The sequence below is a fragment of the Rhinolophus ferrumequinum genome, chromosome 14 (assembly GCF_004115265.2).
Source record: "Rhinolophus ferrumequinum isolate MPI-CBG mRhiFer1 chromosome 14, mRhiFer1_v1.p, whole genome shotgun sequence".
Classification (NCBI taxonomy): domain Eukaryota; kingdom Metazoa; phylum Chordata; class Mammalia; order Chiroptera; family Rhinolophidae; genus Rhinolophus; species Rhinolophus ferrumequinum.
Window position 1 is genome coordinate 65,390,601 of NC_046297.1, and position 16,734 is coordinate 65,407,334.

Here is a 16,734-nt window from a genome sequence, read left to right on the forward strand (position 1 = left end):
GCAGGACAACTGCTCCCTTCTGCCGTATCCAGGACAGCTGTGACCAAGGGAACCCTTTAAAGAATAAGCAGCACAGCCCTGCCAAGGAAGAGGCTTTGTGGGAGCTGCTAAATGATGTGGCCACTGTGGCAGAGGAAGGAAATGTGTCTTGTGCAGGAACACGTGGGGAAAAAGGAGTCCCGTGGAGCCCCGAGCAGAGTAAACATGGGTCCGCCTCACAGCTGGGTCTCCCTTCTGGGGCTCACAAGCCAGGAGCTGGGAGCATAAACCCTAACATTAGGGAGAGCTGACATTTACTCCTGAGGCAGATAATGGTTCATGAAGCGCTTTATAAAATTAGACTGGCCCAATGTTATTGTAGAGCGACTGCATGAACGTAGAGAAGAAACCCATGCTATTGCTCTCGCTGCCATTTGCCTCCACCTACCATGTGTAAAGCACCTACTACCTGCGCAGCAGGCAGTTTGTTAGGGTCCTTAAATACGATCTCTTTCAGCCCGGACAAGCCTTTGCAAATCAGTTACTATTTTCTCATTTTACAGTGAAGCAATTTAAGATTCACGGGAAGTTACATAATTCACTTGACTTTAACAAGTGGGGACAAAGCTTTAACAAGTGGATGACAAGCAGAGGTGGGCTGTGCAGTATCTGAGGGTCCACTCTGCCCTGTTCAGTGTGCCTTTCAGCTCTATAATTTTATGACCATTAAGAATATAAATAAAATACAAAATTTATATAAACATATGGAATTTACTGAACTCCCTCCCATGAGGTGGCAGGCCCTTTATAGATATTAGCTCATTAAATCCCTTCCACAACCTTGTAATACCATGGTCCCCGTTTCACAGGGGGCAAAATGGACGTCCACAAAAGTGAAGTAACCAGCTCAAAGTCACATTACCAGTCAGGGGCAGAGCAAGGACCAAATGTACACCTGCCCAACTTCAAAGCCTGAGCCTTTTCCATTAGACCCTGCTGCCCTCCCCTCAGGTTTCCTGCTGTGTTACAGGCAACTGGTTGCTTACAGACCTGACCTCTGGGTAAGTGAATGGGTGCTGCAATAATGGTAACAAAAGATGTGAGTCAGAGTCCTTGAAACTCCTTTTCTGTTTCCAAGCCTCTCCTTCCCTGCAGCGCTCAAACCTACCATTTCTCGTGGTTCCCCATGGTTTATCTTTATTTGGTTTCGTTCTTCTTATCCACTGACAACATACTTTTGTCCCCAAGATGACAAAATCGCTAGACCAAAGCTAAAACATTTACTTACACGTTACCTGGCGCTGGCCACAAGACAAGTCTCTAACTAGCAGGCCTGTCCAGGGCTCCATCCCCTTGCCTGCCCCCTTCTCTCTAACTTTCACCCATGCCCGTCACCAATACTGATTTTCACTTGTGTACAGGTACACTCCAGAAAGAACAGAGCCTCATGTGTTTAACTGTGGCCCCTGAAAAGATTGGCCAACTACACAAAGAGATTTTAAACATCTCATATGTCACTTGTGGCAAAATTACCTATAATTCTACTAACTTAAAAAAAAAATTTTCGTTTTTCAATCATAGTTGACATTCAACACTCTATTAGATTCAAGTGTATAGCATAGTGGTCAGACGTTTATGTACCTTACAAAGTGATCCCCCACCTACTAAGTTTTTAGATGTATATTAAAACCCTCTGCAACTAATGTTTTTCTTCTTTCTACTTTGGAAATAGTAACTGATTTGGACTGATAGAAGAGACAGAAAAAAAGAGAAAAATGGAATTTCTTTGACCTACTGATTCTTCTACTTGTACAATGTCTTCTATAAACTTAGCATCTTACAAATAATAGAGAAAACTGTAGACTTTATATATATATAAATCATGATATCTGCTTCGGTAACTACTTACCTTGACCGGAATTATATATTGCTTTTACAGACTTCTTCACTTTCTGTAAAGCTGTTCTATCTTGGTCTAGAGCCTAAAAGAGAAAAACAGAGGGGGAAAGATACATTGGAAAAATTGGTAAATTAAAAAATAAAATCCTATTCGTAACTGCATTTGTTTTGCTGAGTAGTGCAGCAATAGAAAACTGACATGTTTATTAACAGTGAACCATTGCAGAGGCTGGAAGTGGCAGGATCTGAGTAGTTCTGTTCTCGGGATAAACACAGTCACTCCATAAAGCCCAGTGAGTGACGTGGGTAATGGGGCTGCCAGTCAGTTGTCATCCTAACACAAGACACTTAGGAAGTCGGAACCCGGGCCTCCTTCCCTCTGAGAATTTGCAAACCCGGAAGGAAGAAAGGTATGAAGGCACAGACCCAGGGAACAAAGCACATCTTATCACCTAATGGTTAATTTCAGCCAGAAAGAAAACACTTATGGGTTTATTAACAAGTAAGAGTGACCTGAAGAGCTTTTCCCAACACTTTTAAATCTGAGGATCCCTTGCAGTGTGGAAAAAAAAAAATTCTATGACATAATGCCAGTTGTATTTTAATATTCTGTTTCCTAACAAAGCACAGCATGGAAATACTACCGTGATATGGTAGTGCTTTTAAAGGATTTCTTACATGATGAATCAACACATCAACCTACTTGTGTTATAAGTGGGGGGCATCTAGGGGGTGTCACTGTTGATTCTTATTCCAGGTGGTGGATACACAATTGCGTTGATTGTGAAAATTGATCAAACTGTGCATTTAACACATACACTCTTTTCCAGAACGTGTATTACACTTCAAAAGCAAGTTTAAAAGGGGCTATTTTCAATACAGTATACATATAGGACATTGACCTAACCTCTTAAAATAACTTTGAGCCCCTCTCTGCTCCCAAAGAAGATCAGTGATCCACAGGCTGGGAAACGCTGGATGGTGTGTCAAGATTCGGAGGGCAGGAGCAACAACAGCACTAATAATAAACGTGCATATATGAAACCTAAGAACAGTAAATGTGCACTGACCACCATGACATCACCTAAACCTCAACACTTCAGATGAGAACACTGAAGCCCACAGAGGTGAATGAAGTACTTCCCCTCCCTGAGCCGACAGGCAGTTGAAGAGGGTAGATGTTCCCCATCTCTTGCAAAACGGTCTTTCCAGACGCTGTCAACATGGGGTCCACCCACGTGCTGCCCTTTCCTTTGGCTCTGTTCTCTGGGCACCCATGGCTGGCTAAGTGGGCACCTGACCCCTGCTGAGTTCAGGGTGCTTTCTAGGATTTCCGGGCTTGGGAACAGAGATCACAAAGTGCTGTTGTCCCTTTCTGGTGAGGTGAGCCTGGGGGCCACCAATCGGTCTGTTTCTAGCAGTGCAAAAAGAACCTGAGCAGATGCAATGATGTCAATGGAGATAGAGCACTAGAGAAAAGAGGTGGAGAGGGTCCTGGTGGCATCTGAGTTGAGTCCTGGCTTCCAGTGCTCACCTTCCTGTAGACCCAGTACACGAGACAATAAATTCCTTGGGTTTCAAGCTAGTTGCAGTTGGGATTCTATCATTTGCAACCCCAAGAACTGCAGCTTTCTGAGCACTTACTACACCATACATGAGCTTGGTATAGAAGATACACCAAGTGGATAAGATACATATGCTTTCAGTACCTTCTCTCTTAGCATTGCATCTTTACAGAAACCCTGTGAAGCAGCATCTGCATTTTTCAGATATGGAAATGTGGTAGGCCAGTCAATAAATACTTGTAGGAAAGGAGGGAGTGAAGGAGGTAAAGATCAACTAACTTGGCCAAAGTCACAGCGCCACAAAGTGCTAATGTCACCCTGCACACCCATGTCTACCAAATCCCAAATCTAACGGGACGCTGGGGCTAAAAACCAGTTTTCAGGCTGCAAGTCTAACATTGTTTCCTCCGTGCCCACGACTGACATTCCACCTCCGCAATCTTCTCACAGCCCGTCCTACCTGCATCGCTAATTAATATTTTTCTTTCAATCCATTTGCATCTTGTTTACATGTAAATACATCGTAAAGAGCTACCAAAAAGAGCTATCATAAAGAAAACAACGATCATTCACCGTTAATAGCAGGTACCCTGAAAATGACTGCATCTCCAACTGTACAAAATGCTCATCTGTTTAGTACCTCAAATCATCTCATGTAACACCCGGGACCCTGCATACTGCACTTAAGGAAACCGTGTTTTATGAGACAGTTTCGGGGAAGAGACCAAGTTTGAGTTATTTCAAAGTTCTGAGATTTGTGCTTTAGAGAGAAGAGGGAAGATAACATTTTAATGAGTGCTTACTTAGCATGAAACGTAAAGGGTGCTGAGATTTTTACATAGATTACCTCACTTAATTCTCACAAAAACCCTATGAAGTAAGTATTACTCTTAAATTCATTTTTACAGATGAGGGAACAGAGGCTTAGAAAGTTTAAGTTGCCCAGTGTGGCAGAGATGGAATTTGAACCCAAGTCTTGACAGCTGAACCTCATCTAACGACGAGCAGTGACCCCGTCCTGCCTCCCAAAGACATCTGCAATGAACGGAAACCAGAAGAGTCTCATCTTAAGGCGAGGGGGACGGGGGACGACTGTCACCATTTTTCTGAGACGAATCTGAGTTAAGAAATTACAAGAAATGTAGGCTGTGAGGAGTGTGCGAGGGAAAGGAAGTAATGTAAGTGCGTGCAAATAAGCAGACATGTAAGAGGCTGGATCCAATGGGTTTATGCTTTGCTGAGCTGCTTTTGTGGCAAGGACTCTTACAAAACAATCCTAATAGCAGCCACCATTTGTTTTTTATGTACATATTATTGCCATCTTCCTCCCCCGCACCCCCCCAGTAACAACTCTGGGCTTTAGAGAAGTAACACAGCTTGCCAAGTGTCACACACCGAGTAAGAGAAGAACTAGGGTCTGTTTTTTCAACTCCGCCACCTAGCCGTTCCGGAAAGCCCGCCCATGTTTCTTCCTGATCTTACCATTTTCTTAATTTTTTTTTGAGAAAGGAAAAAAGATGTTTCTGGAAGAAAATAATGTACCAGTTCGGCTTTGGGAGTGATGGCCACGTGAGGACGTGCCCACCCAAAGGGCAGCGCGTGCGCGGGCACCCGCAGGTGTGCACATGTAGAGTTCACGCCTCCCCACGAGCCCAGGGCTGTGGGAGACCTCGGCGTGACATCGTGGGACCGGCGACCTGCTTCCCCTTTCTCACCCCTCTCTGAGGAAAACGCTCAGAATTCATGTTGAATTTTTACCAACTCTTCTATAGACTAACAGGGTGTAAAGTTCACACCCTTACATTTAAAGGTTATTAATAACATCTGCATTTGACAGCTGCGGTCACAGTTCAGTCTGGGTGACACTTCTCCTTTGACACTCTGGTATTTGGCCCCTGGCAAAAAGAAGCCAAGTAAAATGGACTTTTAAGGGCTCTGTGTTTAAGAGAGTGCAGGGACAGTCGTTCCATCAAACAAGACTCCCTCAACGTGTAGTCTCAACGTGCTACAGTGTGCCACTCCCTCAACCACTAGACGAGCAACACCTGCAGTGACATCTTTCGAAATGTCGTCTATGTAAAATTAAATAAAAGCAAAGAAAAATGTGGCAGATAATAGGGCTGTAACATTATGAGACCTCTCGACCCACTGAAAGTCTGTTATAACTGCCCGCAGTTTGAAGCATCTGCAGTTAACAACTCGAAAGGGTCCGGGTGTGTGCGAGAGGCACAGAGACGGAAGGAGGATGAAATAAAGACACAAATTCAGGAGAACAGGCTTATCTCTAATAATAGAATAACAGCTTCCCTATTTAAACTTTTGCAACACAGCAACTTCACATTCCCCACGTTACTAAAGACAGGGGCGTTGACCTAGAAAAGCACTTCCAACCTTGATGGGGAAACTTGTGACTTTTATTTTGCGCCTAGTCTTACCAAGTTTGGTCATCCGAATACACAGAGAAGACACATGGTGCAAAGATGGAGAATGATGGAGAAACCATACTGCCAGAAGCATTATGTGAGAGCTGGCAACCAGAGGCTTCAGCACCAATGATACAAACCAGACATAAGGATGAAAGATTCCTTAGAGTCTGAGGCCACTCCGGGTAGGACATGGAACCTTTCATACCCTCCAGGCCGAACGATGCCCCCCGGTCAGAGCGGCGTGCACAACAGATGGTCTCGGAGCTGCACGGGGATCCGGCCATGCTTGTGCCCAGCTCGGGCATTTGCACTCGCTGATCCCTCTGCCCGGAACTCTCCTCGCTAAGCGCTTCAGATGACTGGCTCTCTCTTCTTGTAAGGCCTCAGATTCAAAGCCCTTTGTCCGAGAGGTCTTCTAGGTCGGCACACACCTCAGCCCACCCAGTTACTCTAACACGCTTCATGCTCTTTTTCCCACAGCACTACCACACCCTGAAATGATTGGGTGGGCAACACGCTTACTTTCATGGCATTTGTCTCCCCCACTAGAGGAATGGAAGCTCCAGAAGACAGGGGCCCATGTTACCTGCTCATGGCTGAATTCCCACACCCGGTGCCCAGCAGATGGCAAATGCTCAAAAATTCTTGTGAAATGAAGTAACGAGGGACCAAAGAGTATTCTCAGCTCCACAAGACAGAAAAGTACGCAGAGTAAGACTTGCCTTGCAAATGGTTGAATCAAGTCAAATTTTGAAGTCAGAAAATGGGGTGCTCTGTAATTTTTCCCTTAAGGGTTTTGAATAGCCAAAGAGTAAATGTGTGTATAAACTGTTTAATAGGCTAGACAGAACTTACACATTTTAAGTGAGTTTTGTAAACAGTTATTTATTCCAACAACTTTCCTAAAAAACATTTTATTGAAACACAATACTTGTGTCAAACGAGCAACGGCGACACTATATTGTCATGCTTCATTATGATGATGGATTTTAGAACTGCTTTCTATGTCTATGGCATCTTCTTGCCAATATATTCAAGTGGGAAGAGCTGCTCGTACTTGTTCTGAGTAGATGAGATTTTTGACACTAAGTGTAAGTCTTTGGAGCCAAATCTTATGTGTACACTTACAGACAAAGGAAACGGGGGATGACAATGGCAGCGTAGAATTTTTAGAGATATGCCGAGGGACACAGGTATCACGCCTACCTTCAAGGCATGCTGAGCGTTAAGTATATGAATGCACGTGGAGGTGGCCAGCACAGAGCCTTGCACAGAGCAGGTGCTCAAAACCTGGTAGCTATCAATCATTACCCTCACCTCGGAAGGTGCTTCTGAGAGAGAAACTTCCGAATTGTTTGGAGCAGCGACAGCAAACCATCGCTGAAACAAGTACTCCTGCTAGCAAAGTGATTTCTTCAATGAAAAGAGCTTTTACTCAGTTAGGGAAAAAAAGGGAGTGTCTCCATTTTATTACTTTATAGTCGCACTTGAAGAGGTAATTTTAAACTTGCAGTTTAATAGATGCATTTGGCCCATAACCACCACAAAGCAAACACTCACCTACGTGTAAACCCTTTAACAGGAAGAGCAAGGGCAGAGTACTCTGCCTTGTTTGGCTCAGACCCTGATTGCTCCAGGCTTCAGCTTGTTGAGCAGTCATGCTAGTGTGTGTGTGTGTGTGTGTGTGTGTGTAGGGGGGATTGGGAAGCCAGGGGTTCAGGCTGCAGGAGGGGGTGGGTGCCTAATCCACACTCCCTGAGGAGGAAGCAGAGATGTAAGTTCTCCTGCAGCCTCCCAGCCAAACCAGTCCATTATCTGTCCATCTGCAGGCCCCACATCCTAGAACACGGATGTGTGTACTTATACAGTGCATCAGCAATAAGCCCCAAAGGCAATCCAATGTGCTAACAGAGGGCACTGTGAATAAAGGTGCCAGGAGGGAGAAGCACAAGGAAAAATGTCCATTGCCTCAAAAAAGAGGGGGGTTGGGCGAGCCATGCAAGTGAGCATTAGCTCTGAGGATCATCACATCTGGGTTTTTACATCCTTCGCTCACTTCTTCCTGCAGTAACCGTGCCGGGCACACACGGGACTCTGCACCAGGCCTGGGCCTGAGTGTGCAAACCCAATACGGCACCTACCTGCCTCCAGCTGCATGCCCCTTACCTCCACCTGCCCCAGCGACACCACCACAAAACCCTCTGCTAGAATAGTAAATGGGAAGCCTGGTACTGCTTTTGGTACGATCGATGAAGGAAGTTACTCATAAAACAGTAATCCTTGCTAGTGTGGGGTTTTATCCCCACTTCCCGTATCATGGCATCCTTTCCCTGTCCTCTCGGTGTTCAGGTACCTCTGTCTCTTCCCCTACGCAATCAACTAAAAGTTCTCAAAGGATAACACTTCTGTTTGTTTCTTTCTTCACATAGGAGATTTCAGTAAGAATTGGCTAAATCGAATGAAAGGAAAACAAGCAGGGAAGGAGGGAAGAAGGAAGAAAATAAAGAAGGCCAGGAGGGAGGGAGGAGAGAGGAAGGATTCATTGTTATCGGAATAAAATCTAGGTCCTCACTTCTGCCCGCAAGGCCCTATGTGACCCAGCCCTGCCACTCAACCCACCCCTGACTTTTGTTCCCACACTCTCCACCACTCATGAGTGGTGTCTAATCCACACCCACAGATTTTCTGAACCCATCAAGCTTGTTCCCCCCTCAGAGCTTTTGCAATAGCTGACCTCTCTACTGAAATCCTTCTCTCAAAACTGTCCTCAATTGAAAGGGGCCTCGCCTGCTCCTTCCCCCTTTTCTTTTTCAGTGTAGCTCAAATGCTGGAAGCACAGACCCCAGTAGTTTGTGAAGCCGGAGTCTGGGGCGCTGACAATCACCCTGTGTGGCAGCTACACGATGCCAGCAGGTACCGTAGGGTTGTCACAAGGCAGCAGCAGCTTAGAGGAAAGGGAGAGGTTAAGATGTTATCGTTCGTTAGTTTCAAGATTAATATGAATCAAATGAGGCTGCTGCACAGGGGAAACGATCAACCTAAAATAAAATTTGATTTGCATAATGCAGCCAAGAAATGGAAAGTCGACACGTCATCCACAAACACAGGTTTGAAGCTGCTTGTGCTGTTTTAGACTATAAAACGTGTCCTGAAATTTCAGGTTCTCCTATATTCATTCATACAGACTCCAATCAGAAATATTTCATGTCTGCTATGTATAGCGGAATGGTCACATGGAGTGAAATGTAACCCACAGTCAGCAAAGGTCTGTAGATGTTAAACTACTCAGGGTTTTGGCCCCACTTGACAAGCTACTTCACAGTTCAGATCTATAGCAAAGATTCAACGTAGAAGCTTCAGCTGCTGAACAACTGCTGAACGACTCTAAGGATCATGCCATCCATGCAAGAAAATACCACCAACCCATCAACTTTCCAAGCCAAAGAAAAGGTGCCGCATAAAACGGTAACTCACAAGAGCCCACCTTCCTGTGTACGCACACACTACCCGCTGGGCGTGCACACAGCTTGCGTGCAGAAACTATTCCAGGCCCAGAGCGACGGTGCAATAAACAGCTGTCCAAAGAATCTGCCTCTATATTAAATGCATCTAGAATTAAAGGCTACAGAACAAGACTGGATCTCGCAAAACGCTCTTTATTTCTTATGTGCGATTTACTTTAAAAACTTAACTATTTATTCCATCACTTGAAGGAAGCACCATCTTACCTAAGGTGAATATAGCAGCACAGATTTTTGACTCGAGTGACACACATTATAGAAATATTCACTTTTGCATCTCCCTGGATCATCCTGCCTTTCAAAAGTCAGTTACCATCTGAGGTATCAATGATGAAACCATTTTATTTTCCCTGTGAAGGCCTAGGTGAACACCCTGCCCTCCATTAACCACTCTAAGGCTGCAAAGGAGGCCTCACGGAACTCCATTCCAGGATGCACCAGGGGCTGCCTCCCCACTCATACTGTCTCTTTGTCTACGGATGAGAAAAGCAGGCCCAGACAGGAAGTAACTACCCTCGCAGAGAAGTCAGGAAGAGTGAGGAGAAGGCCTGGGTCGCTTTCCTGTTCAGTCCTCATTTTGCCACACCACCCTGCCTCTTGCCCTGTGAACAGAGAAAGTGGAACCTGTCCCCTTCAAGACTCAAAGTCCAACCTGTCGTCATAAAGAAGCAGGCATTCCATGTGTTCTGTAATGAGACCTAACCCATCTCTGAGGGCTGAGCTGCGGCTGCTTTTCTTTGTGAAGCTTGTTCCCTGCACCTGGAGGCCACAACCCTTGCTGGCCTCAGGCCATTGGCACCAGTTACTACCAGGGTGCTCACAGTTCTACGTGGTCACCAATATTCCAGCATCAGATCTCACCTATGCACAGGTCCAGCCTTCACCTCTCCTGTTTATCCCTGGACTTGGAAGCAGCAGGGTCTGGTTGGGGAGCCAGGCATCACCTTGAAAAGTGTGATGCTGGGGCTTGGAGCACAGGCTTTGAGGCCGGGAGACCTGGTGTCCCTTCCTGCTGGGCCCTGTGACGGTGGTCATGTTAGCCATCCTCTCGGATGCTCACGCCTTCCTCACGTAATCCCAGCACACACGGGTGTTTCCTTCTTCCCTTCTTTCCCTTTCTAACCGCCCTCCAAGTTGTACATTAGCTAACTCTCACCTCCCTTCTCCCCACTTCGATGATGATGATGATGAAAATAACACAAATGTGTTTCATACATAAGATCCTGTTTACTCCTCACACTGACCTATAAGGAGGTTCTGTTACCCGTGTTTTGCTGATAAAAGAGACTGAAGCTCAGACCGGCCCTCGATCCCGCAGCTCGTCAGACACAGAGCTTCCCGACCCTAACGCCTGGGTTCGTAAGCATCGTGCTCTCTAACCTTCCAACTTGACACAGTGGGGTCTAGAGGACGGAGGAGCCTTTAAAACACAAACTCGGCCAAGGAGTCCATCATCAGGCCACTGGACAAACAACTCCCAAACCCTTTACCTTCCCATCCCAGGAGTTCTCTGACAAGGGGTCCAAGAGGAGCAGAAAACCTAAAGGAGCTCTTTGCAGAGGGGGCGGGGTCCCAAAAGCAAACTGGGCAGAGGTCAGCCTGCAGTGGGCCGGGGTTGTGCCAGCCATGCTGCCCTCCCACCACTGCACGTCGGTCCATCGCCTGACCACGGTGCCCTGCCGGGAAGGTGTTAGTCCAAACCACAGAGATGGCTTCCGCTGAGCTTCAGGAGCACCCTGGGCAGGGCGGACCCCGCCGCCTTCCGAGACCTACACACCGACGCCGGGCATCACTGCTGGGCATCACTACTGGCACGTGAATACCCGCAAACAGAGGAACAGGTTTAATATTAATAACTAATCTCGACGACACACGGAGACACACAGGCTTGTGAAAGCCTCTAGATGCACTTGAAAATGTCAGTGACTTGCTGAAAAAACGTACAGAGAGTGACGGGTGGAAAACTCCTTGAAAAGAACTGGTTGGCTTGTCATTGAGGTCAGCAAAGAAAATAGGAGTTTATCTTAAGAAGAGGGCTAGCTTCTCAGCCTCGTATTTCTAACCCAGCTCTGGCCCACGGAAAGGTCCCCATGTGTGGAGACCACGCGGAGGAATGTGAGGGAGTTGGGGAGGAACACCCACAGACTGGCCTGTCCATCAGGAATATCCACTCCCCCCACAGGCCACGGTCCACACCAGATGGTGGCGTACTGGTGAAGACAAGATGCTTTGCAGGTAGAAGAGAGAAAACAACCCAAGACACACCAACATTTCCGAGAAGAGGTATGCTCAGTGTGGAGAAGCACCAAGGAGCCCCGGCACCCGAAACAAGGGGCCGCACGGAGGATAAAACGATGGACGGGGGGCCAGGTTGTACAGGGAGGAATGGCCATGGAAAGCAGTTTGGCTTTTATTCTGAAGGCAATGGTTAGGGACGTACGGAGCCGCTGGTAAAAAAACCACACACACACAAAAAAACACAAAAAAGAGGTGATTCGTTCTGACTTTCAAAAGAACTCTGGCTGACATGTTGGGAATGGAAGATAACTGAGCAAGACTGGAGAGGGAAGAGCCAGCCAGTGAGCTGGCAATTTCACAAACAAAAGTTCTCTTAAGTATTTCTGTTCTGGCTCAATGCACTTCTTCCTCCAGAACCACACCCCAAACTTAAGGCTTCCTCCCAAACGACTCCCGGCCCCCTCCACGCCCATCCAGGACCTCGGAGGAAGGCAGGAGACGGGGACCCAGTCTCCTTCCTCTTGCGTAACCCTCTGCACCCAGCGGACCACCACGCCCTGCCAGGCCTCTGCTGCGGCGGTCCTTAGACCATCCCAGCAGCTGGTCTGAGGACCGGACGTGCCCAGCCAGATCCCTCCACAGGCCCGAGCTGTTCCCACGCTCGTCCTCCACACCAACGCCAGACTAGTCTTTCTCTGTCTTTAAAACCCAGTCTCCAGCTTATAAACTCTCTCCTTTCTCAATACTATTTCTGTCTTTTGCCTTTTCTTCATCAACTCCTAACAATCTTACAAACTCGTGCTCAACCTTTAAGACTGGGTGTCATCAACATCATCTCTTCTGCAACACCCTCCTCCTTTCCTGCTAAGAAAGACTCTCTCTTCATCCCCTAGTGCTAGGAGAGCACTTACCATAATGACTTTCCCTTACATTTCTATCTCCAACAAATGGTAGCTATTAATCTTTTAAGATACTACATATGTATTCATTTCCTTTCCCCAGCTGTAGCGCCAGCTTTCTGACCCCACCCCAGGACTACACTGGAACCGAGAAATCTCGACGTTCACAGTGCACAAAAAGAACCCCGGGCAGGATCGGAGTTTACTGGCAGCTCAGTCTGACTCTGCCCCTCAGGCATCACTGGTTCCCAGTTTCCTGATCTGTAAATTTGGAAGCCTGGACCAATCTGCAGTCTTCTCTGGCTCTGATTTTCTGAAAATCAAACATTTTCAAGTTCTAGGGACATTATGCTGCTGCTTCAAGTCTCTTAGCATATTAGGTTTTGTTTTAAATGAAAGACATTTTAATTTTTTTAAAAGTAACGCAACTGGCATCCACAGTGAATGGCCCTGGGGAAGGATCTTACATGTAAGATCTCTATGCACTTCAAAGACTAAACTACACTTTGGGCTCAGATTCTAATCCCAGCCACTCCTGTCTCCCTTTTTTACATCCTCTGTCCTCCAAGAAATGTTTTGAAAACTTCATCTTGAATTTTGTATTCAAAGGCTCTACCAAGCATATAAAACAAACAGTAATAATGCCTTTTGATAAAGAAATTGAGTCAGAGCAAGTGTCCAGGGCCAAAACTAGGAAATGGCAAACCCAGACTTTTCACCCAGAAAGTCTAACTCCAAGGTCTGTGTTCTTTCTGCCACATCTGACGACGGCCTCTCTGATTAGAAAACATGTTTTATTCTACTTCTTATCATACCCAAGTGTGCCAAACACCAAGCTTTCTGCAGGTGGCTCATCTCCCCAGCTTCTGAGGACAGAAGCTGGAAGGGAATGAATACAAGTTCTAAGCCATGGGTGATATCTTTGTTTCAGGTTTAGATCTCTGGTGTGTTCTCCACAACAAACCTCCGAGTTGCTGCTGACTGCAGATCTGGTCATTATTAAGCCGTGTTTTTTATTAAGAAAGACAGACCTAATTTGACAGAGGAAACCAAGAAACCCCAGCTATACATTTGCATGGAGCTGATTACTAAAAACGAAGGGCTGTTTCTCATGAAAACAACTGATTGTTGAAAAGATTGATTTATTGTTAAAAAACAATGAAATGAACTAAAGTGGCATTTCCCACACCGTGAACTGTAGAAAACTGTTTATGAGAGATGCTGGAAAGTATTCTGGGGAAAAAAAGAGGCCATAACAAATTTGTAAAACACATCATATGCTAACTATGCCTTTCTTCTGGCTATGAAATACACATCAGAATACCAAAGACTGGGATAATTTAAAAACATGTATAACTTTATAACCCAGCAATTCTCAATTAAAGTAACTTAATTAACTAAAATCAGATTTTTTTTTTTTTTGCACATCTGTAGAACAATGTTGGGACATCAATACAGGATATTCTGTATTTTAAAAAAATCTAAAAAAGTTAAACCTCAAAAAATATACTATGTATATGAGTTAAAGAGGTCTAATGATTTTCTAATGTCAATAACAAATACTATCAGGAAAAAGAGAAATGGCTTCAATCAATTTTTAACAAAACTGAGATAAAAGAACTAGGAGGGGAAAATAATTGCAACAACAACAACAAAAAGAAAAAAGTTGACGTCTGTAACATATAATTAGGACGTGGAATTCTTATTTTGCTGCCATAGAGATCCAGAAGAATAAGGCCAAAAGACATTAAAACAAGAAATTGAAAATGAACATACGCAAATAATTTCAGTCACACTGGTAATTTTAAAATTCCAAGTAAAATAATACTTAAGTGTTTTTTTAAATTCTTCTAAAGTTGTAAAAAATAGGAAAAATGATAAAAACAATGAATAGAGAGGCTTCAGAGAAATAGTCGCAATGGATGGAAAGGACAAATTGTATCCAACTCACAACATGCTCTTACATTTGACACAGTAACCCCACTCCTGATAAATCCTATCAAAACTACCACCACTCCCTCAGTAATAAAGAAAAAGAAGACACTAGAAAACATGTCACCAGTTTTTACCATGTAAAAAGCCAGAAATAATCTAAATCCAACAACAGGGAAATGGCAAAGTAAAATATGAAACAAATAGTAGGAGGGCTTATTATATGGTCACTAAAACTCAGGACTGCAACAATTAGGAAGGATAAGGGCTGCCATTTACTGAGGGTCTGTTATGTGATATATGCAAAAACTATGAAATGCCATTCTTTAAAATGTAGAAGTGCATATATTATAAATATGTGAATTATTATAGAAATGTAAAGTTTAGAAAGGTACACAGAGATATTTAAAAGTGATTGCTAGCTAGGACCGTTATGAGTAGGAAAGGTTTCTTTTAAAATAATTTCCTTATACAATATTACAAGATTGATCTAGTATTAAAAATTTAAAGCCTTTTAACAGTGTCTTGTAATATATTCAACGTCTGCTGTTTCCTCAGCAATTGCAAGAGACCCAACAAGATAACTTTCAAAGAGAAATGAAGACTAGTACATACTCTGAGTAATTTCCTTGTTGCCTTGCAAACTGCACATTTAAAAAATTAGTAGAATATTGTGTTTCAAGAGCTCCTGTCTGGGGCCAAAAAGAAAACTGTAATCACAGCAATTACCTTGTGAAACTCTAATTTCTGTTGTAGTTCTAAAGTTCAGCGTAGCACACCCACCCACAAGCACCATGGCTCTTTCATCCTGAGGCAATTTCAGCTCCATTCTTAGGAAAATAATAATTATAGGTACAACCAGGTATTTAAAGGCCAAAAAATAGTCATGAAAACACCATTTCCATTTTGCATCACAATGAGAACTCCTTAAAAGAATGAGAACCCAGACCAGAAAGGCGTTGCCTGAGACACATCTTTTCAGGATCTTTAGAATTGATCAGAAATTTATCCTATTTTGTAATAGAGCCATTTTGGCAAACAGATCAGGAACCATTGAGCTGGGTATTATTAGCCTTTTAGCTTCCTACCAGCTCTAAGCTGCTATAATGTCCCACTAGACCTGTATGTCTGGGCCGTGATGCTTTGATTCAAACTACGGTACTGAGCGTTTATAGCCATTTAGTCTTAATCACACAATTTTATCTAAAAAGGAGAATCACGTAACTGCCAATGAAATGCTGGGATTTCAACATGGTGCTTAAGAGCCAGACTACCTGGGGTCCAATTCTAGCTCCACTACTTACTAACGACACAACCTAGTCCAGTCAGGTAACCCAGCTGTGCCTCAGTTTCTCCCTCAGTAACCCCTCACAGAGTTCTGTGGATTGAGTGAGGTAACCAGGTAAATGAAGTGCTTCGCGTGGTACCTGGAACAGTGATAACACTCAACAAACGTTAGCTAGAATGTGTAGGTGCGGGTACTTTGATTCATGTTTTTCTAAGGTTCCCAAGGGGTAGAGTTAGCAAGAACCATTTTCACATGGCTGGAGGCACCACTATGGACGGAAGGGCAAAGGGATGTGTAGATATGAAACCACCTACTGAGACGAGCTCTGTGGATTGGCAATCTCCCTGGAATGTTCACAGACAGGGCACTGTACAGTGGGAAGAAAAGTATCAGAACATCCGTTTGTATTTTTTAATGTTATATCATCACACAGTATGTAGTACAGAAGGATGTACATATGTGTGTCCATATGTATGTGCACATGGAATGTATGCTCAAAAAGGTTTTCCAAATGAGGTGCAGAGAAGTTTGGAAGCCACTGCTCTGCTAACGAACACTAGACTGTACGTGTCTTCGATACGGACCGCACTCAGGGAAATGTCGATTAAGACCTGACAAGAATGCAGCCCGGGCACGTGTGCTGTCTGTGTATAGAGAGAAGACTACACCACGGTCCTCGGTTGAGAAGGTCACTGCCCCAAATGCTGATGGGTCTTAAGTAGCAGCAACCAGTCTAACAGCAACCGATACAATAACCAACGAGGGAGGACGGTGACAAATGATATTAACATTATTCCAAAATAGAACAACACCTCGTCGTTTCTTCTCCCTTTCACTGTTCTGCAACTGATTTCTCCCACTGCCCAAATAGTAGTACAATCTTTCCTCTGAGGAAACGCAGGCTCAGACAGACTACTGACTCGTTCTGATCCCACCTGGGTAAGAAATGCTGTCTCAAAACTCAGGTCTCCCAAATCACAAGTTAAT

At 44.6% G+C, this 16,734-nt stretch overlaps 1 protein-coding gene across 2 annotated transcripts in view; it reads right to left on the reverse strand.

The window, feature by feature from the left end:
- Positions 1 to 16,734, reverse strand: part of ASAP1 (ArfGAP with SH3 domain, ankyrin repeat and PH domain 1) — a 288,277-nt gene that overhangs the window by 111,420 nt on the left and 160,123 nt on the right. For both annotated transcript variants that reach the window (XM_033126171.1, XM_033126170.1), the window contains exon 4: positions 1,889 to 1,961. In XM_033126171.1, the coding sequence (XP_032982062.1) occupies positions 1,889 to 1,961 (73 nt within the window). The remainder of the gene's footprint in view (positions 1 to 1,888; positions 1,962 to 16,734) is intronic.